This window comes from Numida meleagris, chromosome 1 (genome assembly GCF_002078875.1).
Source record: "Numida meleagris isolate 19003 breed g44 Domestic line chromosome 1, NumMel1.0, whole genome shotgun sequence".
NCBI classification, from domain to species: domain Eukaryota; kingdom Metazoa; phylum Chordata; class Aves; order Galliformes; family Numididae; genus Numida; species Numida meleagris.
Genome location: NC_034409.1, coordinates 140,342,015 through 140,367,550, shown reverse-complemented (window position 1 = coordinate 140,367,550; position 25,536 = coordinate 140,342,015). Strand labels below are relative to the sequence as shown.

General features: G+C 38.8%; 1 protein-coding gene and 1 long non-coding RNA gene across 2 annotated transcripts; one reads left to right on the top strand and one right to left on the bottom strand.

Annotated features, from left to right (window-relative positions):
* SLC10A2 (solute carrier family 10 member 2) lies at nucleotides 7,921–17,339 on the bottom strand. The gene is made up of 6 exons (XM_021385296.1): nucleotides 16,894–17,339; nucleotides 13,527–13,645; nucleotides 12,309–12,397; nucleotides 10,139–10,314; nucleotides 9,168–9,325; nucleotides 7,921–8,054 (listed from the first exon to the last, which is right to left on the bottom strand). The coding sequence occupies exons 1-6, from the start codon at nucleotides 17,337–17,339 to the stop codon at nucleotides 7,921–7,923; spliced, it is 1,122 nt and encodes a 373-aa protein (XP_021240971.1).
* Nucleotides 20,191–24,677, top strand: LOC110392892. The gene is made up of 3 exons (XR_002434685.1): nucleotides 20,191–20,569; nucleotides 22,506–22,632; nucleotides 23,528–24,677. It is a non-coding gene; the product is annotated as an uncharacterized LOC110392892 (long non-coding RNA).

Here is a 25,536-nt window from a genome sequence, read left to right as displayed (position 1 = left end):
CCTGATCTAGTGGTTTAAAGCTCTGCCCATGGCAGTGGTGTTGGAATTAGATGATGTTTAAGGTCCCCTCCAACCTAAGCCATTCTATTTTTCTATGACTGCCTGTGGTGTTTGCCTGTTTGAACCCTTCCTGGCATAGCTTCATGCATTTGGAGTCAGGCTGATGAAGAGCATGTGGCAGGAGACAGACTGAAACATGATCATCTTGCTTGTGTCCCAAGAGAATTTAGGTCTGTGAACATGAGGGGAACAATGCCACTTGACTTTGGGGCCAGACTCTGCTTTCTGGCTTACTTTATTTATTAGCAGAGGTGTTGCCTAAAATTGCATCTCTGCTGTTTTGTTAGCATGGATTTGTTCCTGACCCCAGGCTATTCTTTACATAAAAGCTGAAGTGATAGATGGAAATCTGCTTCTGGTCTGGAGAAAACTGAGTGAGGAAAACTAGCACAAAGTGCAGTATAGGTTCATCTTCCTTGACCGGATCTATCTGATTCCTCACCACCCACTCTGTGTGATTGCATGGCATATTTCTGGTAGGTTCCTGCAAAGACCACGAGGAATATTTGTTATCTCTGAGTGAATGATCTCTAATGACTAGTCTGATCATATTCCAGTGGTGCTCTAAATACCATTAATGATTCCAGTGTTGTAAATGGTCCAACTGTCTTATGTTTTCTAATTGTGGTTGTAGTTTGTGTACCAAATGGGTGCTGTGGAAAAATTCTGAAAAATGAAACGGAGTGGGTGAGGTGATATAGAATGGAAAGGTCATCAGGGTGATGACTAGTCCCTCTGCAGACAACTAGGTATGTCTTCATAAAATAGTTTTCTCTAATACATTATTCATTTCACTAGATGTTATTCTGTACCTCTACTCTGCTGTTATTTCCAGACTGAGTGACTTTTTCTTTCCTTTCAATAGGCAAAATATCTGTAAGCAGATTGTACTTTTCCTTAGATGTAACAGTTTCTGGAAATGATTGCAGACACAAGAACTGCAGAACTACAGTTAGCTCTGTAATGGAAGAAGCAGGTGGTGGGAAGAAAGGGTGTAAGAGACAAGGGCTCATATCTCCACAGCTTCCAGAAGTTATTTAAGGATATTCTAAGCTGTGACTTGCACATCAAGCATCATATTAAATTGCCAGCAATGAACTTCTGGTCCATGAACTAGTTTTTCTTCCTTTCTTTCATGTCTATTTTTTGCACATGAATTTTGTTCATTTTTAAATTGATCCCTGGACATTCTGAAACATAAAATATGTCTTCACCTCCATAAGCTGTGTGTTTTGCTGTTTCCACAGTAGGTGTGCTTTTATGGAAAATTGGTCCATATCAGCTGTGGGCTACTTTATGAGTTCTGGGTATATTTTTAAAGAAAGAGCCTATGTGGAAAGAATTTGTGTTCTACCTACAGCAGATTTACTACTGACATTAGAAACACATCAGCAGCACAGCCTGTAACCCTGACATTTTCATTAATCCCTTGTAGTTAATTCCACTTGTGGGGAATTAATTGTACCATCAAATTATTTAAACAGGGACTTACCATCTTAGTATGACCTCCTTACATTTATTTGGAATTCAGATGGAGGAAAGTGGCTTTTAAAAACTGTGATGAAATTTCCCAAATGAGTAATACATAAACTCATAGCAGAAGAAGGAGACAGAAGGTCTGCAGTCATATTTAAAATAATGTCTCAGATTACCTAAATGATATCTGATCAGCATATCTAATCAGTATATCTGAAGCAATTAAATTACCTATGTGAAATGTCAGGCAAAGTTAGATTTGTGTAAGATAGAAACACCAAGTATGTGATTATAAATATTTGTCACTATTACGAACATTTGCAGTGAATAAAAAGTGCGCACTATCTGTGTGTGCTCTAAGGAAAGGGAACTGATCCGATTGCCTGGAAAAACTGTTCCTTTCCATAAGAATACCTAAGATATGTCATAACTTGGGGATAGATACATCACTTAAAGGAACTGATCAACTCCTTGTTGTGATCAGTAAGATTTTTCTTCAGTAGTGAGATTTCTTTTCTCTCTCTTGGGTGTTTAAAGGTGTTTGCTGTTATTGCAATAAATTTCTCAACTGAATAGTTTTAGAAAGGCAAAAGTTGAGTACTCATAGCTAAATCTCCATCCAATTGATGTCCAAATGACAATGATCTTATTCTCAATTTACTATTTCTGTAGTTGTGTGTTCACAAATCAACCCCATTATTTGAGGGAGGAGGCTGATTTATGTCCTCTTGAATGTTATTGGCAACACAGTTTTGTAGTGATTCATTTTAGAGTAAGTCTTTTATGAGCAAGTAGAGATAGCACTAATATATTTTTATATATTCTTTGTTTACACACACATAGTTCTAAGTGTCCTCACAGAATTTTATTCCTAGCCCTTTGTTCTGGTTTCAGCTGGGACAGAGCTGACTTTCTTCACAGTGTCAGGTATGTTGCTGTGTTTTGGATCTGGGAGAAAAACAATTTTCATAACACATGGATGCTTTCATTGTTGCTGAGCTGTGCTGCACAGAGCCAAGGATGTTTCAGCTTCTTGTGCTGTCCTGTCAGAGCAGGGCAATGAGGGGACACAAAGAGCTGGGGTGGGGGGGGAAACAGAACCTGAACAGCTGACCTAAACCAGCCAAAGGGATGTTCCATACTATATGACATAATTTGAAAAAACTTGGGGAGCTGGTTTGGGAGGGGGTTGCTGCTCAGGGATGGGCTGTGTACTCATCAGCTGGTGGCGAGTAATTGCACTGTGCCTACCTTGTTATGTTAGCATGTATTATCATTTCTATTATTAATTTCATTTTCTCTTCCTTTTCTGTCTTGGTAGCTTTTATCTCAACCCACAGGTTCTGCTTTGTTGGTTTTTTTCTCCCAGTTCTCTCCTCCATCCCACTGGGAGGGGGGAGTGAGAGAAAGACTTTGTGGCGCTGAGCTGCTGTTAGGTTAAATCACAACAGCCTTCCGAAGTCTTGTGTAATCGTCACCAAAGGGCTGGGAGAAATTTGTTAAGGAGGCATGGTTTTGGTAGGTTCCAAGAGGCAGCTCAAAATAACAGTTTTGTTTGTTTGTTTGCTTGTTTCTCATAATTCTGAAATATTTGCGGTAGCAATAAAATGAATTGAGCCTTGTGAGAGATGCCTAATGGGAAGAAAATTACAACAGTCTTCTTATGGACTTGCAATTACCTTGGGTGAGTACTAACCCTCTTCTGACTGTAGCGGGTTTCACATAGTTTGGGGGAAACCCCGCAAATAATGATGACTTGCACAGAAGTCACAAGGAAGATTCAGCTATCTTAACAAGGGTCTGCTACCATTTTAAATTGTGTAGAGACATGATAGGTGGAGGCAAGACACAAAACCTACAGAATACTCGTGACTTTCTGGATTGGCAGCTGAAAGCCAGGCAGGGCACTCCAGGACATCTCACGTTACACTGGACACCCGTGTTCAGGCAACTTAATTTCACTACTGATTCTATATAATGTCTTTTCTTCCAGAATTCCTTCCAAACTAAACCAAGTACCTGAGAGGTGTGATGGCTTTCTTTCCACAGATGTTTATCTTTTCCTACTGACAGTACTGACTCATGTTTTCAGGCAATAATGAAGGTTGACAACGGAAAATTACTTGTATATAGCTAAATTTAATGGAAACTTAAATGAGATAGTAATATAATTCCACAGCACATAGCTTCTCATAAAAACATGCACACTCCTTCAGGGCTTTCAACTATCCATCATCTACCATTCCAGTTTGAAGACTGGCAAATATCATGACAACTATTAGGTTTTGATTTGGTGTTTCCATTTAATTTAGTGTTCAGCTTAACTGAGATACTAGCGCTTCTGAAACAAATATATATTCCTTAGCAAACAGAAGCAGAGATTTTCTTGTGTTTTTCATCCGTTCTGGCTCAGAAAATCTAGACAGTCATGCTTAGTTGCAATTTGGTTGTACTTTTGCACTGTACTTTTGCATGATACTTATTTTAATTCTGGATGTGGGCAACTGATACGGTTAATCTGGGAAGAACAGGAGCATTACTGTAAAGTACTGAGTAGTGAAGGTCTGTGCTTTCAGAGATAGGGAATATTGATTACTGTTTTAGGCTAGCATCAAATGTACAGTATATTGATTGTCTGGGCCACAAAAAATAAGTTCACCTGTCTTTTCAGAGGCTGACAGAAACAATAATGATTAGCAGAGTTTGTAATTATGTTTCTTGAACATCATAACCTCATTACTCTGAAGCAACAAACTCATTTAACTTAAATTGCAAATCAATTTACTTGTTAATTCTATTCAAATTGTACTCTCTTGTGACTAAGATAGCACACTTTGTGATAGAATCACTTCTTCTACCTGTCTTTCGGTCAGCTGAAATATTAGTTGTATGTTCACAGGAGATTAAAGTCATTATATTCTTCTACCTAGTTTTCCTTTTTTTTTTTTTTTTTAAGATATGAAGACCTGTTTTCCTGGTTAAAGGAAACATACTGGATGCTTAGTGATTTTATGCAGAGAAAAGATACATTTAATTTCATCTTTTTTGTTAAATCTGATAGTCAAAAAACGATGCATTTAGTCAGACCATCTAAATCTTCTTTATCTAATTAGACAGTTCCAGTGAATAACTCATCCTATAACAGATATGCGAGACAGAGGGCTTGATTAATTTTGGTGGTCCTTCCTTTTCTTTGCTGACTAGAGAACACATCTTTATTCCCAGATTTATAGCTACAAACTTTGGCTTGGAAAGTACGATCACTGAATCTTTGCAGACCTTATACCACCTACCATGGGATGAAATATACAATTAATTCAAATACCTTTTGAATTTTGGGGTATGCTTATCCTTAAGTATACTTCATTTCATTTTTCCTGCAATGGTTTGAGATCCAGAATTGCAGCACAGTTAGAACATGAATGACTATGTAAAAGAAGACTCATTTTGTTAACCTAGAACATGTTAAGACATCAGAGTAACTTTTTAACCTGAATTGGTAAATACATGATTACCAGCATGTGTAAGTGTTAACTGCATCAGGAATCTGTTAGACTGAACATCGCTGCTTGATTCTTCTTAAATGCACATCCTGTGATGTCTCATCAACAGACTGTTTCAATGGATAGAAATAATGTTGCCTAAATGATACTGCCTTTCTTTGAAAGGATTTTCATAATGAAGGAGATTTTCGTGACAGGAGATGACACAGAGTGGATTAAATCAGTTGATCTCTGTAAACTGGCCTTTTCGTTCTGATGATACCAAAAAAAAAACCTGCAGCTGCAAGGCTGGAGGCCACCAGCATCCTTCAACTGAGAAGTTCACATCTCAGCATTTATAGGGATAACAGCTGAAGAACCATAACATCTTTCTGGAGATCTATGGAGAAAGAACACAGCTTCTCCAAAAGTTCTTGTGAGATAGCCCAGCCCAGTTGCATCATTGATGGGCACTGATGCTGCCCAGCCTCCTGCAGCTGGACATTTAGCAGCTGTCATGTCAACACAGCCCTGCCTCTGGCAACATCAGCAAGCCATGGAGTTTTTTTTTTTGTTGTTTTTTTTTTTTTAAGTACGATGTGCTCTAGAGCCATGAGTTGGTCAAAACATTTAAGCTGGCTTTACTTCACACAAAGCTTGGAACATCCAACTCCCACTAGAATTCATTGTAATGGCAGCAGAAACCGCTCCAGGCTTCATCTGGGGCCCTAAGTGCACATACACAATGTACACGATTAAAAAATACATATCAAATATGACTTCAGATGTCTCATGTTCATTTAAACTTCATCACTACTAAACATATTCATTTTACACATAATCTGAGATATTTTTGTTACATCTCGCAGCCATAAACTTTGTCTGCATGTTAAGATTTAGTCTCAGTTCTTTCCACCACAAATTACTCCAGTGGGCAAAATTATAAATAGTTTCTGACTTTATTCAGTGCAGTGTTTATACAGTTGCTTTAAATACATACACATACATAGTATAAGCAAGACGGGCTACTATTCTTCAATACAATTTCAAATTCTCCCTTAAAAAAACACAGAAGCATTGGGGTTCAGCATGGGGGAAGAGTAGCAGTTTGTTGTAAGAATGACTCTATCCTAACTAACATCTGCTGCCCATTTTTAGATGAAAACAGGATAAAGACAATAGGCTTCTTATCACAGATATTACAACTAGCAGCTTATTCTTTTCTCATTGAAAGTGGTGTTTCACATTTGTGATTCCTCCATAGAAGAACTGACAATATTTTTCTGTTTATTCTTTATTCTATAAAAAAATAACACACCCAGCTATGTGACTTCTCTCCCTAAAGGTTGAAATCCTCCTTGGAGGTATGACCATTCTGAACTTGCCCTGAAAGCAAAGCAACTTCAAGCCTCTCCAAACTCAGGAACATTTCAAGATCCTTTCCCCCACATATGGTATATAAAAATAATTTATCATTTGTTTAACATTGGGCAAGTTTCTGCAACAGCGGAAAGCTACACGTCTGGAACTTAAATTCCACAATTTCAGTTGTGTTTGTAGAAAACCTGCCATTTCAACTCATAACACCTCAGAAGGTCCACTTGAATATGACAAAGAGGTGTATAGTTTCCATGTGTTGACAGTTGGCTCGCTCTTGAAGTTTTTGGTCAGCCAAGCTCTCACTTATTTCATCTGAAGTTCTCTGGATGTTTTCTTTGCATAAGAGCTACAAGGACTAATGTTACTGAATGTATTCACAAAAAATTACAGCTGCAAAAAATTTACTGTGCTATTTCTCTTAAAATTATGGTATTTCTTCACACACACAGGACAGTTTTCCATATGTGCCCTTGAATTTTAAGAGACAAATAATGTATATTTACATCCAATTATGTTGGTTTGTGGTTTATATAATTAAAATATTACAGTCATTAACTACATTAGTGTCTTAATGTCATGGACATGAAGTAAGTCCAAACTTACTGAGTTTGTGCAACCACAGAAATATATGACTATCAACGAGTAGTGTCTCAACAGTGGTGAACATAGTCCTGAAAGATTCAAGGACAATTTTGTTGCACTTCAAAATGCCTCTCTTTCAGTGCAGAAGAGTATTATTTCTTACACTTCCCAAAACTCAGCCTGCTTTTTTTTTGCATGTAGCTGTCACTGAAATGGCCCTAGACTTACACCCTAAGCTTTATCTCTCTGCTCATGTTTCTAGCACCTAAAGATCCAGACTGAAGACACAAAACTGTTACTTTTCATTAATCCAACAACAACAACAACAAAAAGAGACTTAAGGTACTTTGCATTTGCAAAATTTATAGCTTTAGAACAAATTAATGCTTCGAGCAATTAGTACAGTGGAATAACTTTAGCCTGCCCAGACTGACCTAAATGAAACTTCATTTCATTACTAGCTTGTTTCAATTTCATGGTTGATTCATGTTCAGTGGAAGTCCCCCAGCTTTATCAGATCTTCCACATCAACTCCTGTTGCTGCTCAGGCACTTTTACAAGATTTATCTTTGTTTGGTGCAGGGGCTGAGACTAGCAGACCAATTTGCAGGATCATGATCCAGAGTCTGTAAAGCAAATATCTGCTTTTTCATTTTTAGCAACGGCCCAACTTTATCTTTCCTTTCTTTACAGAAACCATAATAATACATTAAATATTTCAGGGAATTATATTAAAAAAGAGATTTTAAAATTGTGGTAGAAACCATGTAGAAAATCAAAACAGAAATTTTTCATAAGTTAATCATTTTGAAGTCTCACTGTCCAATATCAGAAGAACTCCATCTTTTGCTAAATATTTAGCAAAAGATATAAAGCAACAGCATCTGAAAATAAGTTTTAAGTAAACCATGTATATTTTTCGGAACAGGGAGGTAATTGTCTATTTTGTCTCATTTGATACAAATCCTCCATTTGCTTTCGCTTGTGACGAAATTGATTTTGAATCATCTTTTTCTTCTGTTTTCTCGACGTCTGTATTAGTTTTGACACAGCGCCTTATGTAAACACGGTAGCCTGGAAATAATATTAAATGAAAAAATTATAACAATGACCTGAGAAACACTGTATTCACACGTAGCCACACCACATTTTATTACCTTGCTAAAATATTCAAATGTGTTGCTAAAATATTCAAATACTTCAATACAATTTGAAGACAGATTTAACTGTTCTATGTCAGCAACTCTCATCACTAAATAAATATGTTTAGAAAATAATAAGGAAAATGTTTAAATTCTGTTTTTCATGCTTGACTGCTTTTTGTTCCTGTTAAAACTACTGTCTATCTTTCTCAGGAAGCCTTTAGGCTGTTGGTTGGATCTGTGGGACTCATCCTTACTTCTACACAAAGCCTGTTTGGTGGAAACTAATACAAAGTGAGGAAAAATGATTATTCCATTTTCATGCAATTGCCAGCTATAGAGGTAAGAGCTGGGGCTATAGCTCCCAGGTTGTGTCCCTGGGACAGTGCTCTAGATGCCTGTTAAGATGGCTCATTTGAGACTGGGTGCTAAAAAGTCCCAGCTAGTTTTGGGGGTGAGCAAAAGGGATAAAGTCTCAATCCTCAGTAGGCTAGGTGTGTACTTGTAGTGCAGTGCGTATGAGGTGCCTGTAGGAGTAAAAAGGGATCTTTACATATAACAGAAGATTTATTTTCTCATATTAGCTGTGAAGCTAATCTTTCTCTTGATGTATGTCAGGAGAGTGAGCTTGTGCATACTTTTCAGGATGGTCCTGGTGTGAAGCTGTAAGCTCAGGCACCTTGGAGTGGTAGAGGGCTCTAGAGGAAGACACATTTGCCTTTCCTCAGGAAAGGGCAATAGCAAATTTCTGCCTAGGGTATACTTCTGTAGTCAGTTGTAGGTGACAGAGATCGCCTCCTTTGTTCTGAAAAATAAAGGGTCTTCCAAATCTTAACCTGATACTTACATAGTCCCAGTTACATACAGGACACAGTACAGTGGTGATGAACAAAGATAATTTGGGTCATTATGAAGTTAACTATTTTTCATTTTATTATTTTTCTCTCTCAGCTGTATGTTCTTGTTTTCTCCATATTGACGGAAAATGAGACTGGTGATGATGGCAATAATAATAGTGTTATAACAGAGAATATCTATACTTTACCTGCTAAAATCATTAGTGCAAACAACAGCTGGAAAATGCTGTAGATGAGTGGGAAAGTAAACATCAATTCAAGTTGTTCAGGGCTGAAGGAGAGCTGTACTATTGTTGAACATAGCTGAGTGTTTTGCATGCCTGTTTCCAGAGACACCGTACGACATCTAAAGGGAATAACACAATGACAACTGTGAAATAGCATCCTCTGCATCCCTCTTCCTTACAAGGTATCTTCAAAATCAGGAATCACACAGATAAATGTAGAAATACATTTATCTACATTCTTCAGCTTACAAGTGATACAATTTTTAGAACCAGAACACATGCAATTTATGTCAGTTAAGCAATTGCAGAGGAATATTATATGGTGTAGTCAAAGCTACTTATTGTAGAATCATAGAATACCCTGAGTTGGAAGGGATCCACAAAGGTTATTAATTCCAACTACTGGCTCCACACAGGACCACCCAAAATTCAAACCATATATCTGAGAGCATTTTCCAAAAGCTCCTTGAACTCTGTCATCCTGGGGCTGTGACCACTGCCCTGGGAAGCCTGTTCCAGCGCCCTGCCACCTTCTCAGTGAAGAACCTTTTCCTCATATACAATCTGAAACTTTATTCTCTCTCTTTTTTGTAACAATCCTCTAAATCATAGGCTTCTGTTTCTTCATGAGAAGTTGTACTTGCCACAACCTTTTTGTTTGTTAGGTATATTCTGCTCACTTCCTTTGAAGTGCAAGTCACGGTCACACGCGGGAAAGACAGGAGGAAATACCAGTCATAATCCATAGAGAAAAATGTGAACATTAAAAGTTTTATTTACACATTGTATACCAAAAACATGATTGAGGAATGAGTGACACTGCTGCAGAATTAATATTTAGGAAGCAGTCTCAGCATTGATTATTCCTTAAATAAAAACTTTCTTCACCAGTGAAATAAGACTATAAGGCTATGTCAGAGAGAAATCTATACCTGCTCCAAGATAGACCAGCAAGACGAGCCAGAAAGAATCCCAAAGAATAGCCAGCTGCTGGAAATATGGTACCAATGATCCATAACTTAGGTGAGATAATCCAGGAGCCTTTGTAGAGTATTCCCCCAACCACAGCAATGAGGACAATGAGAACTGCTCCCACTATGGAACCAACCTGTGAGAAAAAAGAGGAAGGACTGTGTGAATAAGAGACGCCAGAGAAATGTTGTGACATCAAACACAATGTCAAACATACCTCTGAATGTCTTTAACTGAGCCACTGAAACATCTTATTAAACATAAAGCTAAATATTTACCACCATTTAATTCCTGGGAAGCAGACAGATTAGATGACTGCCATTTTTCCCCAAAATGGAGTTGTACAATGTACTTCAAAGTGTGACTACAGACAGATCAAAGCACCGCTAAAATTAAACATTAAAAACTTCAGAGCTGTAACATGAATGAGGAACAACTCATGGGTTAGATTTTTCCCAGTTACTGGGACAATAACAGTCTAATAGCTAGGATAATGCACTTTTCCTGCCCACTTTTTGAGCAGTCACACTTTGGGCCTTAGCATAGTATATGCTAATTAGATGCTAGATTGTTGGTGCTAGGAAATTATTTGTCAAGTGGAGGAATATTTATTGCGTATGAGAACTGGCTGTGAGCTCATATGCGTTTCTGTATACACATAGTCACTGAGTTGATCTTATTTTCTGTGGCTGAACGTACTGAGATCCTCACTGCTTCTTGCCAAAGTAAGCGATAACACACTCTCTTCTCAATATCCAGTTTATCTCAATATCTCAATTTATGGTATGAGTTGCAAGAGATCTCGCCAGCAGATTTCTATGGTTAAGTGAAGGAGAAATCCATTTCTCAGCTAAAATGTGTATTCTCATTGAAATGACTTCATCAATCTTTGACTGAATCTTTTTAGAGCACTGAGTCAACAAGTGCTTTTGTTTGACTGAGAGATTAACCACAGGCACCTAGGAAAAAGAAACATGGTCTAGCCATGACATGATTTCTCACTATCTGGACCTTAATCTGACAGCTCAGTTCAATCTTTGCTTGATGCTTCATTGTCCAATATCAAGCAAACTGGCAGTGGTATCTACTGTGGGTTGCTCACCCATTCAGTACGAATGAGGATGAAATTGTGTTTTGCTGAAGGAGTAAGTGGAGTATTTTCTCATGTGAGTTCAAGTCCATGACTTTCCCTTAACTGATTATGTGGGAACAGCACTGTTTTGAAGTCATCTCTCAATGCCATTCAAGTTTTTAAGTAAGCTTTGGATACACTTAAAAATATAACAGGATAAACAAAAATGTCATGAAAATTAGTTTGACTTAAAAGGACCTTACTTGCATTCTGTAACTTCTGAGCTGATAGCAGAAAAAGAATAATAAAATATAGGTAGAATAATCAGTTGTCAGGTTATTTTTGTTTAAGAAAAAGTAGAAAATATTTATATTAACTTAGGGTGGTCAACAAAGGTGAAGGGTACTTGGCACATCTGAGAATACCTTTGAACCAAGCAGGGAAATATTCAGAATGATTAATTTTCTGTTAACATAAAATGTAGATAAGCTGTTACTATTACTATTTTGGTAAGGTTTGTTTCTGCCAAAAATCATAGATTCAATGCTTCTGAATCTATCTTGCAAATATAGTTGAACTTTCTGAATAGTTTTCTTAATTTTTTTAAATGTTGGAACATTTTCAACATATATATATTTAATATATGCATATTTAAATCAACTTCACACTCAAAATTGCCAAAAAATGATAAATTGGTTTAAAAGTAGAAATGTTTTTGTTTGACCCAGAATGTCTTCATTTTTTACCATTTTGAAGAAAAAATTCCATTTGACCTGAATGATTTTCCTTCTAATTTTCAATTTACATTATAAGCTGAACTCAGTTGTAGCCAAAAACAAAAGTATGTTCTTTGATGATGGCTTCTAATAACACGTACGACTCATGGACGTTTATGTAGGGGGAAAGCAATACATTTCTGCAGCGTCTCATTTGTTTTCTGCTGAAAACTCTAAGGCTGTCAGATACGAATACTATGAACAGTAATATTCTGCTTCAGTAGTGCCACCAATTCCATAATTTGTCTATAATTACCAATGCTTCAGCAGTACAAATCCCACCTTAAGTATTATTTTTGCCTTACTGGGCCATTTGTGATTAACAAATACTCCAACAGAAACAGGAACTACAAGAGCCACCAGTGAAATTCCTGTAAAAAAGAAAAGAGAAAAGATAAACCCACACATCATGTAGAATTTCATGATGGGAGCAGGCACTTTGTGGAGCAGCTGGAGGTACAGAACAAGCCTGTGGTGGATGTTTCTGGTATGCACACCCCAGCATGTGCACACTGTACCTGCACCTGCCCATTTGCTTTTCTACAGTCTGTTATCTTTGGCAACCTGTTGAAGTAATTGCCATTCAGCTGAGCTACATGCTCATTCACCTGAATCAAAAAGGCAGACAGAAATTTGAGTGCACTAATCACCACTATCCTGTGATGTGTGTAGCTATATTAAATGTTCACTTTGTCTGCAGGTGTTTCGCTACTGTACCAAATCAACAAATGGTTTAGAGCTTCTTTTGTTCTGGCCTTCTTTCTCCAGCTTGTCTTTTGAAAGCACAAGCAATATATGTGATTTTTTTTTTCCAGGACAATGGGAATTGAAATTGAAGAATATGAAAGTGACTCTGCTGGCTTTGTAAGATAACCACAACATGGAACTGAACTTGATAAGCACCAGGGCTACAGTTCTGCAGAGCATTGGAGCATATATTTCTAAATACTTTGACTATTTTCTCTTTGTAGCTGGATGAGATTTCTGACAGGAAGTCAAATGAAGCCACTCCTGGTGGTGTAGATTGCAGCTTTTCAATGAGACTCAGCAGTTTTAATCGCTTGCTTAATTATCCACATGTGCTTAAGTACTTTGCCAGATATGGCCCTAGCTCTTAGCTCTTTGCAGGATTGTGCCTTAAAGCTGTTACTGATGCTTTCATCCAGGGAAAGCAGCTATTTCTGTATGAATTACTCTTATCCCAGTACCACGCAGGTTTTCAAACCATATAAAAAGAAAAGAATGCGTGAACTTGTGAAAAATAACTGTACCATGTTTACAATGACATAAAATCTTTGATCTGAAGAGCTGTGGATGATTTGAAGTGATCTAGGTACCTGATTCCCACCAAAATCACTGAAAAGTAGGAAAATACACATTTTTAAAAAGTCTGGGGTCATTTCTTTGTGCCTCTGCAGGATGGTGATAGTATAAGAGTGATTGTTACTAGAAGGAGGATAAAGGAGAGTCAGAAGGGAAAGCGTGGTTCACTTGACTTACCAATGCTGTCATAGGGGAGTACAATTGCATCAGAATCAGTCCACATCTTAGTATAAACAAAAAGACAGAGAGGCATCATGCCCATTGCAAGAAGTGTGGAGCAAGTTGTCATGCTGATGCTGCAAAGAGATTGGTTAAAGTGACGATTTGTCTCATGCTAGTCTATACTCTCTTCATTTCCTTATTATGACTTAACAGCTTATGAAAAGATAGGCAAGAAATGCTGCTGGCTATAGTCAATTTATCCATGTGTCAAGTTAGAAAAAAGCTAAATGTTTCGTGCTGAAAAAATAAAAGGAAAGAAAAAAAACCCACATAAATACCAACATGTTCTGAAGACATAACACAGTAAGTTTCAGTGCAGAGCACATAACAGTAAATTTCAGTGCAAACAAAGAAGCAGAGCGGCAACCATCAGGAAGGGCTGTTGGCAAGTCTGTATGTGTGCTGACTGGCTGGCCTCTGAGAGGGCAGCAAGCTGGATCAACGGCCACTTTCTATTTCAGCATCAGTTCTGGAGCATTTTAGAATTTCACTCCAAAGCCAAAACAACAACAACAACAACAAAACATTCACCATCTAGGAAATACAATGTAATAAAATTCCCTTTTCTGGCTTTTCCTGCCCTAGGCCAAAGAGCAGGTACTGATAATTACTCTTTGAAGCTGAGCATAAATATTGTTGCTTCCTTGGTTTGTTCAAAGATGTTTCTGTGTTAAAATATAAAGTCTTAGAATCAGAGAATCATTGAATGGCTTGGGCTGGAAGGGACCTTTAAGATCATCTAGTTCCAACCCTCTGCTATAGGCAGGGACACCTCCCACTAGACCAGGTTGCTCAAAGCCCCATCCAGCCTGGCCTTGAGTGCTTCCATGGTGGGAGCATCCAAAATCTTGCTAGGCAACCTGTTCCAAGTCTTGAATCCATTGGGCATGGTACACTTTGTAGAAAAATGAGCATTCTGCTGGACAATGGAAGACAGAGTAAGACAGCTGAAAAGAGAGATAGCACTGGAGGATATAGTCAGATTTTTCTGAGTAGCATAGGTAAAATGTTGACTCCAAATCTTTCTCCTATGAGGTAAAAATAATGACAGAAGGCTTTACTTGGGGGACTTTGGAAACTTCCTTATGAGCCTCCCTTCTGATTGCTCTTTAATGTAGTTTACCCTCATAACAGAAGCTACAGAAACACAAACTGGCTACATTCAGAGAGATCTGGAAGAATTCATACAGAAACTACAGAAATGTCTGTTTTAGTTTTGGTTCCTTTGACTCTCCACTTCTGTGTTGTTGTATATAGTTAGGTAAGAGACTGTAGAAAGAGAATTCTTACACACAAAGGAAAAAGAGCAATGGGCTTTAACTCAGGTCTGATAAAGCCCCAAATGGATAAAAGAGCTCATGTTTCCTGTGTCTATACTTCCTACATATTCCTACAGTTTCTATATCTACATCCTGCTACAAAGGCTGCTCATTCTCCAACCCCAATCCCTGCAGCTTGCAGGAGAGGAAATGGTAATGCAGAAGCAGTTGTTGTTATGAGTTAGCAAGAAATGTCAAAAACAGGTGTTCCCATGGGAAACTTTAGAGGACATAATCTGGGTCTGAGCTCCTAAGAAAGGTATAAAACCTCATACTTCACCTTCCAGTGATTACACAAATAGTAGAAAATTAATTCTTGCTCTAGCTTATGGTTTAATTGCACTAGGAAGTGTTGAAGCAGGACTGTAGATAATGGTGATGGCTTATTATATACACAGATAAAATATCAGTTAATAGCAAAAGTCAGTCTGATATACTGTGCTGGCTCCAGAAACCAGTCAAGCTACTTCTACTGTTATTCTATCAAGACTGAAGATACTTGCATCACCGTCTCTGCTGTACCTCCTGTTTCCTCTAGTCCTTGAATTATTGTGAAAATGTAGTGATCAAAAGCCTCTGAAATCTTAAGGTAAAGGCCCTTACTTGAAGAATAATATTTAGTATGTGTTTTCAATTTACCTCACCCTCTGCCACCATCATGGGATATAAATTCTACTCATATTTATAGCGTCATCAATTAGGATTCTGAATATATGGACCTGAGAAAGGACAGTTTAGCTCAGTGTATTCTTCCAGGGAAAGATTAGGACGGAATTTAAGACTTGTGCTGGATGTCTTTTTATCTATGTTTTCTCAGCCCTGCACTCACTGAAATAGTCTTATAGTTTCTATTATCATAGGTTTTTCCTCCACAGTGAGGAAGCTGGTGATTAGTGGAGGCTGACTTCATACATAATTTGAAAGCAGGCATTACTTTAACACCTGTATGTAACAGAAAAGTTCACTGTTTTCAAAAGATGGAAAAAATGTCTTATTAAAGGCACAAATATTAACATTCTTAGTCAATTTGCTCTAACTCCACATCTTTCTTACTTCTATTATTTTTTCCATTTCTACTTCAGACGAGCATATGATAAATTGGATGAATGCTCCAATTTATGCTTCTCTGCAGGAAATAGAAAAATTATCTTGTTTATTTTAGAGCAGAGTAATCAGGATATGAAAAGAAAAAAAGATGGCTCATTTTTAAAAGCTGTTAGAATTAATGAATGCCCCAAGAAATTTTCATCAGGCGTAGGGTGCACTTCTACAGCGTGTTTGATGTCCAAGACCACACTATATATCCTACATATCTGTTTCTGAGTTTGGAGCACCCAGTCACAGACCATCACACCTAGTCACAAAGGAGTTTTTCCATAGCACCTCATGTACATGGCTGCACTGATCAGCAGCTTTGTGCCTGTAAAAATTTCCTTCAGTTTGAAGACTTTGCAGGAGGTGCCAGGAGCACGTAGAATTGTCACAAGTAATTTTCTTTTGTATTAGTTTCCAAAGAGAAAGGCTATGCCCGTCTGTTCATTGTGCAGAACACAAAAGGAGGAAAAGATATTTTTCCACAGGTGGTTTCTTTTAAGAAACTTTACTTCAAAAACTGCTGCATAGCTGCTCTTTCATACATGGGACCATGGTTCTAAAATTCTGTATTGTATTTTTTTACTGCCCAAAGTCTTGGAATAACAAAATCACAAAAGTCTAACTTAGTCAATGAGTTCATAATCCTTAGTATGCTATTTTCTGAAGAATCTGAGATTTTACAGCAAAGACATTCTCTAATATTCACAATTCTGTTATGGTATCTTCCTAATGAATTGTCAAGAACTAAGGATAATTCTGGTCTGCTTATATTTACCGGTATTACAGTAACTAAATATCTCTTCAAGAAGGAAGCTCCACCACACATCAGTCAAGACAAGAAAAAATCAGACAGTCCTTTTCAATACAAAGTTTACAATGTGAACATTTTAGAAAACAGCTGCTCTTACCTTAGGTCCATGTCACCATCCACCCAGTAGGCGATGATATTAGAGGCTGTGCCTCCCGGACAGCATCCCATGATCATCACCACGACGGCTTGAATAGGAAGCACGTTAAAGGCCAGCGACAGCAAGAAGGCTGTGAGAGGCATAATTCCAAACTGACAGAGGAAACCCACAAAAATACCCCAGGGTCTTTTTATGTGGTGCCAGAATTTCTTAATTTCCACATTGCAACCCATGGAGAACATCACCAAAGCCAGCATGATTGTTAGAACGGTACTTAAAACCACACTCAAAGTGCGGTTAAAATCGTCTTCTGATAACACACAAGATGTGCCACTGCAAACAGTAGCATTTTCTGGACAAGCTGTAGAGTTGTCCACAGCTGGACAAGCTGTGGAGGTGTCCAGCAACTTGGTATTAAAATGCCGAGAAAGTAAGTAAGCCTGCATTTTGAAATGCAGAACTGCTCAGTGTATCCGAGGCAAACTTTTAAGCCTGTGTAAATTATTGTTTGTCAGCAACTCCTTTTAAATGATCCAGGAAGCAATAAAGTTCAATAAATACCTGGACGCTGTTACTATTCCTTAAGGGTTTGGCACGATGGTGATTCATATAGTTATAAAAGTTGTGCTTACTTGATATGGTGGTAATCAATCATTTATTCATATGATAACGAGGAATCCCACATTGAGAGAACATCTGTGTTAATATTTAAGGGTGTAAAGGAGGCTTGTGGAATAGCTAAGCACACAAAATGAAAATCACAGGAAGAAGAGAAAGTTTAGACTTCATTCTTTGAATTTCTTGCATGCCTCCAGGAGAGCTGCTCGTGCATGAACAATGTGTGCATTACAAGGATCTGTGGGGCTGAGAGGAGCAACTGACACACAAGAAAACCTGGGTAGAGGCCCTGAGCAAGGATAAAAGATTCACCTTCTAAAGACTGCACAGAGCTGCATTTTAGGATACCATAAGAGCTTCTCTGCAACCCCAGCAGAGTAGTCAAAACTTCAGTTCTGCCCAGGGAGTGCTGCAGGAAGAGCTCTGAAGTGTCACATCATGCTACGTGCCGCAGCATTCAGGTGCAAGGGTCTACTGGATGCAGGGAGTCATATTGAATGGGATGTGATCCACGTTTGATTGTATTTCTGGTGTAATAGAAGTTATGGCTGGTGTACAGTGACAACATTCTAATCGTGTTCAGTTGCATTCTTTGCCATTCTTTCTCCATTTCCATGTAGTCCTAGAAATGGTTAGGATCCCCAGCCTTGAATTTTCCTGCAGTCTGCTAAAAGGTTGCCTGTATTTTTGGCTCTGGTTCATACAGAACAACTGTATGAGCTGACACTTGACACCCTGACATCTTCATGTCCCATCAGCCCACGTACCCAGTGACCAGCCTTCTGTGTCTCGCCTCACTCCTGGACGGGTCTACCCCTGTGCTGAGCCTGTCACGTGGGGAAGGGAGGGGAAGTGGCACAGGCTGGGCGTGGTGGAGCAGCAGGAGATTTATGGTTCTCCTGCCATATTTTGCCAGGTACAGCTGGCACTGTCATGCTTTGCTCCAGCTTGTGCTGGAAATGTTGGATATAGAGAGGAAGAGCACTGGGAGATGAGAGCAGAGGAGGAGGGAGATTTGTTTGCTGGGCTGGGCACAGGGAGTGGGACTGTGGGGCTGGCATGTTGCTTTGGAGCCTACTGTAGTCAGCTCTGGCCAAGCTGAAGCAGAACGTGTCCCCTTTGATGTGATCCCTGGTCTGAGGCCTGCTCCTGTGGGGGCTCTCTATGGGCTGTGACCTCCTTCAGACTCCTTGCATTGCTGCCTTGTGGGCTCCTCCGTGGCTGCATGGGAAGATCTGCTCCGTGTGGTGCCTGTGGGCTGCAAGGGGATGGCCTGCTCCTCCATGGGCTTCTCCTGGGCTGCAGGGAGCTTCTGCTCCGCATCTGGCCTCCTTCTGCACTGACCTTGGTGCCTGAAGGGCTGTTCTCTCACATTTCTCACTCCTGTCTTCCAGCTGCTGTTGTGCAGCAGTTTTCTCTTCCTTAAATCTGCTCTCCCAGAGACACCACCAGTGTCACTCATAGCTCAGCTCTGGCAGCAGTGTGTCCCTTTGGAGCAGCTGGAGCCAGCCATGCTCTGACACAGGGCAGTGCTGGGCTCTGCTCACAGAGGCCATCCCTGCAGCCCCCTGCTACCAAAACCTTGCTGTGTAAATGCAATACAACTGTGGTTATCATCCTGCTGGGTGGATGCTGTGTGAATATTCATGCATTAAACAACACAGTAACATTGTGAAATTAATATACTGTAAGAGCAAAAAAGAAAGTCACTAGAAAAGTTAGATGAGTTCTTCATGCTAAAACAACAACAGTAACAGTAGCAACAAGAACAAAACACTAGAAAGCTGGTTATCTTACAGTTCTTTTGTCTGTATAGCATACATGAATCCATCTCATGTTTCCTAAACCCTACCAAGACACTTTTTTTTAATCAGAGTTTTACACCCTCAAGCTTCTCCAAAATAGGGAACGTTTTCAAGGGAAGAATTAGGATACTTATTTGTCTATACTCGAGTTTTGGGGCAGATATAGCTTCAAATGTAGATCTTATACAAAAACCTAGTCCAAAACGTAAAGTACAACTGATGACTCCCAAACATCTTTAGTTTTCCATACATAACTTTTTTTTTTTTACTACACTTATAAGCTAAGCCATAATTATCTTCAGCAAGTAAGACTCCCACTAAAAGTCTCAGCATTTTGTGCCTAACCTCACTGTGCAAAATGATAGGTATTACTTTTTTTTTTTTTTTTTTTGACATTTAACAGTGAACCATTGAGAGGAAGTAATAGAAAGGGTTTCTGAGCATGCCCTATGGCACCTGTTTCTTTAAAAGTGGATCAGCTACACTGCTGTATCTCCCAAGTCACTGCTGGATGCCTGATGGGATAATGTCAGGCTAGCTGGCAGCTGGCAAGCCCTGCCCTGTGATTAGTGCCACATCTGTGTGACTATGATATGTTTTACAGGACAACAAGCAAAATAATAAGGAGTAGATTAAAGGAAGAGAAGGCTCCAAGATCTCAGGCAGAAAACTTATTCTCCTTATTACACTCTCTTTCAGACAGAATGTTTTATTTTTTCAAGCCAAGTCTCTTAAAGGGCTAGTTAGCTTTTAAAAGTATGGCTATATCACTTTATTTATTTATTTATTTTTTGTAAAATCCACATCAGAATCTGTATGTGCACTTGAATTTGCTTCTTGTTGAAACTAAACTTCTTGACCAGACCATCTTGAAATCTCAACAAGCCTCAAGGTCAATGGCAGCTTTCCAAAATGTATTAATATCTGTTATCTTGTGGGAACCAATGATGAGTGGTTTGGGAGAGGAGCTAGTGGGATATCATCTGCTGTTGCTCAGGTGGAGCTTGATGCATGGGCTTTCTTCTGCTACCTCCCCCTGCCAAGCATGTATGTGAATTGTGCAGTGTGCTGGATGCCCCTCCAGAACCAGCATGGTGGGGATGTTAGAGCTGTTGGTCTCCAGCTTCAGCGGAAAGATGTGAATGCCAGTTCTGATTTTGGAGTTACACCTCTGGATGTGGAGTTGAGACCTTCCTGCTCAGGCTTGGGGCTCAGCTAAGGGCAGCAGGAACATCACCAGCGTGGACTTGTGGGTCAGTAGATTGTGTAAACTTAATCTGTACTTGCTCCTAGGTTTGCTTTTGCTTCTAATCCTCTATTGTAGAAGGGGTGGCTCTGAGTCACTAATTCATCTGCTTATCATATAAAATCTTAGATCACAAAGCATCCTTTCTGGGGAAAGAATTGGACCATTCTGAACTCTGCATATTATTAGGCTGAAAACACCAATTTAGCTTGGATGCTAGTACTTATTTCAAGAATTCCTCATGTGTTGTTAGGGTACTGAAACCATATCCAGACATTGAAATATTTACAGACATGTTTAAAAGTTGATATGTTGTAGGGGGTACAGTATTATCAAGAGGGTGGTTGTCTGTTTCAGGAGTGCTGGATTTCAAACAGCCCTCTAGTTTATTTTGCTTTTTACAGTGTACTTTTGAGATTGGAAATGGATCAAAAAATGCAAATTTTTCTACTCCTTGCAAGTTTCCCTTACATTGACAGGGAAAACAACATTTCAGCAATGGCTGTCAGACACACTGAGCTGTACAGCTTCTGTTTTGCTGCCTGTTTTCTACTTGGGTTCTGGTTCTCAGCTGCTGAGATGGACTATGTACTCTATGAACACAGCTGGCGTATTTGCCTATTCCTGTTGCATACGTTATTCAGTGTGATTTTAAGAATTTGTAGCTGATGTCCAGGGAAGAAAGCAACTGTGAATGTGATGGCATTTCAGTGATGATTAACATCTCTCATTTGATTGTGGATGCTATCTGCCAGCATACCTCAGGAGTGGAAATAAACAACACTTAAAGTGAGAAATATCAGCCCAGCTGTATGTTTGTGACGTAGAACTACCGAATTGCTTTATTCTTAATTGCCTTCTTGAATTCTGTGATGGATTGATGAGGCTGCCAGCTTGTGCAAGTTACTTTAGTGGCACTTCAGCAAACATATCTAGGCAGATTAAGCCTGTACAGATCCGTCCCTCTGCCGACAATTATATAATTGATTTATCCATTAACTCAAGCAGTTATAAAACATGAATAGCAGTAAGTGCATACTAAGCTCTACACTGGGAGAGAAACAATTTAACAGTTTGTCTTTTATGGCTGTCTGGTGCTTATTTCTGTGATGTTTCTCCTAATGAGACTTATGAATCTTTCCTGTCTGCTTAATTCAGATTCTGAGATGCTTCTTAGTATATTTATGCTTTGGTTAGAAGAATCTTTTATTTCAGACAATTAATTTCCTAAAGGCAATTACCTGCTTCTTTATAGCATCTCAGAAAAAGAGACAGCAGTTATATCTAATGTCAGTGATTTTGTTTGTAGCTTTAAACTTTAGTATAAATATAGATGGAAGACTTCTTTTTTGTTTGTTTGGAAAAAGTGGTACTACATAATTGAAAGTTTATAGAGGGCATTATGAAAAGGAAATCTGTATGGGATGGAAAGAGAGAAAATTCTTGATGTTAAAACGTACCTAGCTCAGATTAGGTTCCCAAGGAATGCTGAAAAGTAACTATAAAGTGGTCTTACTGAGTCTTTGTTTTTACACATTTACATTTCAGCACTGGTTGCGTACATATGAATTCTGCCTGCCTGTTAGATTCCTGAGCTATGTCTGAAATGAAACATCTGTGGCAGGGGATATCTTGCAGTTGGCTGCTGATGAATTCAGCTGGCAAACAACCTGATGTACGAAGAGTTGGGCTTACAGGCAAATGTATTCCTCAGGTGTACTAGGTTTGAGAGATGCACTGTACGCCGATGACTGAGCTCCTGCATACGCTAAATAGTTGGTCTGAGGGATGCAATTCTCCTATGATTTGCCAAAGCTCTAAAAGCTGTGTGTGCAAGGAGATCTGCACAGAGCATTTGTGTTCTCTGATACATTTCAGCAGTGCCTATGTAAATTATGATAGAAAATGTAAACTTCAGTTACTGAGCAAGCTTCTGCCCTTAGTTTTCCCATTTAGAGCTTTCTCATGAAGAGGAATGCCTTGAAGCTGGAATTGTTTCTTGTAAGCACTGATCAGTGCTTCCAGGAATGGGAGAAGGATGTGAAGGAGATGGAATGCAAAGGCCTCTAGGTAAAACTGTTTTTCACTGTTACACATATGTTTCTCTCTGATTTAAGGCTTTTTTAAAGAAAACAAGCAGATTCATCAAATGGGAAGCCTGTGCCCCTTTCTCAAAACCTGAACTGTCTCTCTGAATAAGGCAGAGGAACCTTCATAGCACTTTTTTTTCTGATTTAGAGCAAGGATTTGTACTCAGGTCCTCTACATAGTGTTTTTGGAGGTGCTGGACGTGGACTTTCTAGAGAGTAACAGCTTTAGCTGTACAGTTCTGTGGGAAGGCCTTATTACCAGTGATTATTCTTTCATCCTACGGCTTTATAGAAAGTTCTGGGTCAGCTGGAAACGATTTTTTCTGGTGAATATAAAAGAATTGTCTCTTCATTAAAACTGGATCAATGTGTGGTAAAAGGCACATAAGATTTACCTAATGCTGACTCTAGAGCTTTAAGATCCCATATAATGAGGGGAATCAGATAATGGCAGTTGTTACAAGGTTAAGATTCCATTTGTGCTAGGTGCTGTGAAAGACCATAGTCAGAATGATTCTCTGTCATTTCTGGCTTTTCTTCTAATACTTCTCGTCTTATTTTGACAAATGGAAAATGCCAATACTGCTGGCACAGAAGTGAAGGCAAATCAAATGCAAAAAGGTGTTCATTGCACATATAAATGGCATATGACAAAGACGCATGTTCTCCTGAAAAGCCAATCTGTAGCTTTTACCCTTTTGTTTTTGGGAAAAGTCTTTTGATCTTCATGTCCATCATCTTAACTGAATTTTAATTTGCCTATAACACCCATCTTCATTATGGGTAATACTGGCAGGACTGCATTATTATTCTAGGCTGTTAAATTTTCATTTTTAAAATGATTTCAGTGATTATTCTTGGCTGTTTGTTTTCAGAAAACCTCTTACCACAATGAGACACTTCAAAAGCTCTTTAAATATTGGCTCAGTATCTGCAAAGATAATCTTAAAACCTTCAACAGTGCAACATGCAACTTTATCTGGGAGTCGATGGATTCTCAACGCTTTGGAAATTTAACAATTCTGTCTGGATATTGGAGGTTTACTCTTTGTAGCCTGAAAATTCATGCAGCTGGTGGTTTCGCTGTGGGAATTGAAAGTATGGAGGATGTGGTGTATTGTAGTGCTCATGTAATTGATGGGATTGGTACACTCTCTGTGTGAGTGTCTGTGTTGAATGTTTGTGGAACTGTGGGCATAATTGTTACTGGAGATATGAAAATGGTAATAATAAAGTTGTATTATTTAATAGAACTTGAATAACATTTGGGGCCTTCTGTTAGCCATTTGTATTCCCATTTGGGTGCACGATGCTGAAGATGCAAAAGCCTAACAATGTTGAATCTGATGATTTTGAGATTTAAGAGAATCCATGCTTAGATGCTTGACATTTTCACACAATGTTCATCAAAACAGGCAGTCTCACAAATTAGTACAGCAAGACAGGAGTTATCAGTTGAAAATGCTGAGAGATAGGACTTTGACCTCCACTCGTCCCCTTCTTCACTGACTCCTGCAATATGAGAGCTGGAATAGGACCTGGACCCTGGGTATCTTTTTCTACAAGTCCTGTGCGCTCATGCCTCTCTCTGCCCTAGTGAGTATTTGATTACGCCACTCCAAGAGGGACCATTCCAGCAGGAGGGCTGAGGGAGTACTTGCCTGCAGTAGCCTGCTGGCTCTGCACAGGGCACTTTGCAGGAAGCTCACCTGGGAGCTGGATGATGCAAGTTCAGGTCCCTTCAGGCAGAGATTGCCATTTTAATTCTGCTTCCCTTGCAGCTTGTGTGAATGTTTCAACCAGTGGGCTTTGGGGGTAGGAAAAGAGCAGAGATGTCAGTGGTGCTGTCTGCACGTTAGTGCATCTTGCCTGCGCTTTACTTCCATTGGTAGTTTTGGTGGTGCTGGGGCATAGTCAGCAGCAAATGGCAGCTTAGTGGAAGCCTGAGGAGCTCATCTGGAATCAGACTCCTGCAGTAGGATATTGTTAGTATAGTACCCATCACTCTTCATGGGTTCTTGCTCACAGGGGTATCTGTTTTGAAAATGCTTAATTTCCACCAGTTCTGTTTTGGAATGATTTTCAACCCTTATTTCCATCAAAATATAAACCGTCTTGTAACTTGCACTTCTGACAGAGTTGAGTGTCTTCTATTTAGAGTGTAACGTATCAAGAAAGTGAATTTAATCCATCTTTATAATAAAATGAATTTACATATGAATATGTAAAAAGTTATATGTATAGAACTATACATACACTTTTATATAAAAATTACACGCAGTGTGAATAATGACTGAACATAAGCAGAGAAGGTGGGGTTTGTTTTTTTTTGCAGAGAAAAATTGTACTTTCTGAAAATTTCCATGTGACTGAAGCAATTCTTCTAAAGACTTCAGTGCTCCTTCAGTAACTAATGACAACTTAAGAAGTGACATTTTTGCTATTGTTACTGAAATAAGCATAGGCAGTATAAACTTTCCGTACATTGAGAAGCCTTATGATCTTCACTAATATCTATTTTTTTCTTCAGTGGGATTTTGTGATCGTTTGAAAACCTGGTGGCCTACTGTAGAGTGGCATTTATTAGGAAGAAGAAAATTTGTTTTATTTAGAAAGCATTTAACAAAAATAGGAACACTCTAAACCATATTTTATAATCCTCCTTATGATATTTGCATAATTCAGTACAGTTTATTTATCCCTTTGCCCTCTATGCCTCAGTTTACAACTCTAAACATATGATTATTTACATATACAATCTTCCATTTAAAAATGTTTGAAATATACTTGACCTTTTTTAAATCATCAGATAGTAAATGGAGGAACTTGCTTGCTTTGTTTTCTGATTCCTGGACACTTGGAATATGCTTTAGTGCTATTTCTG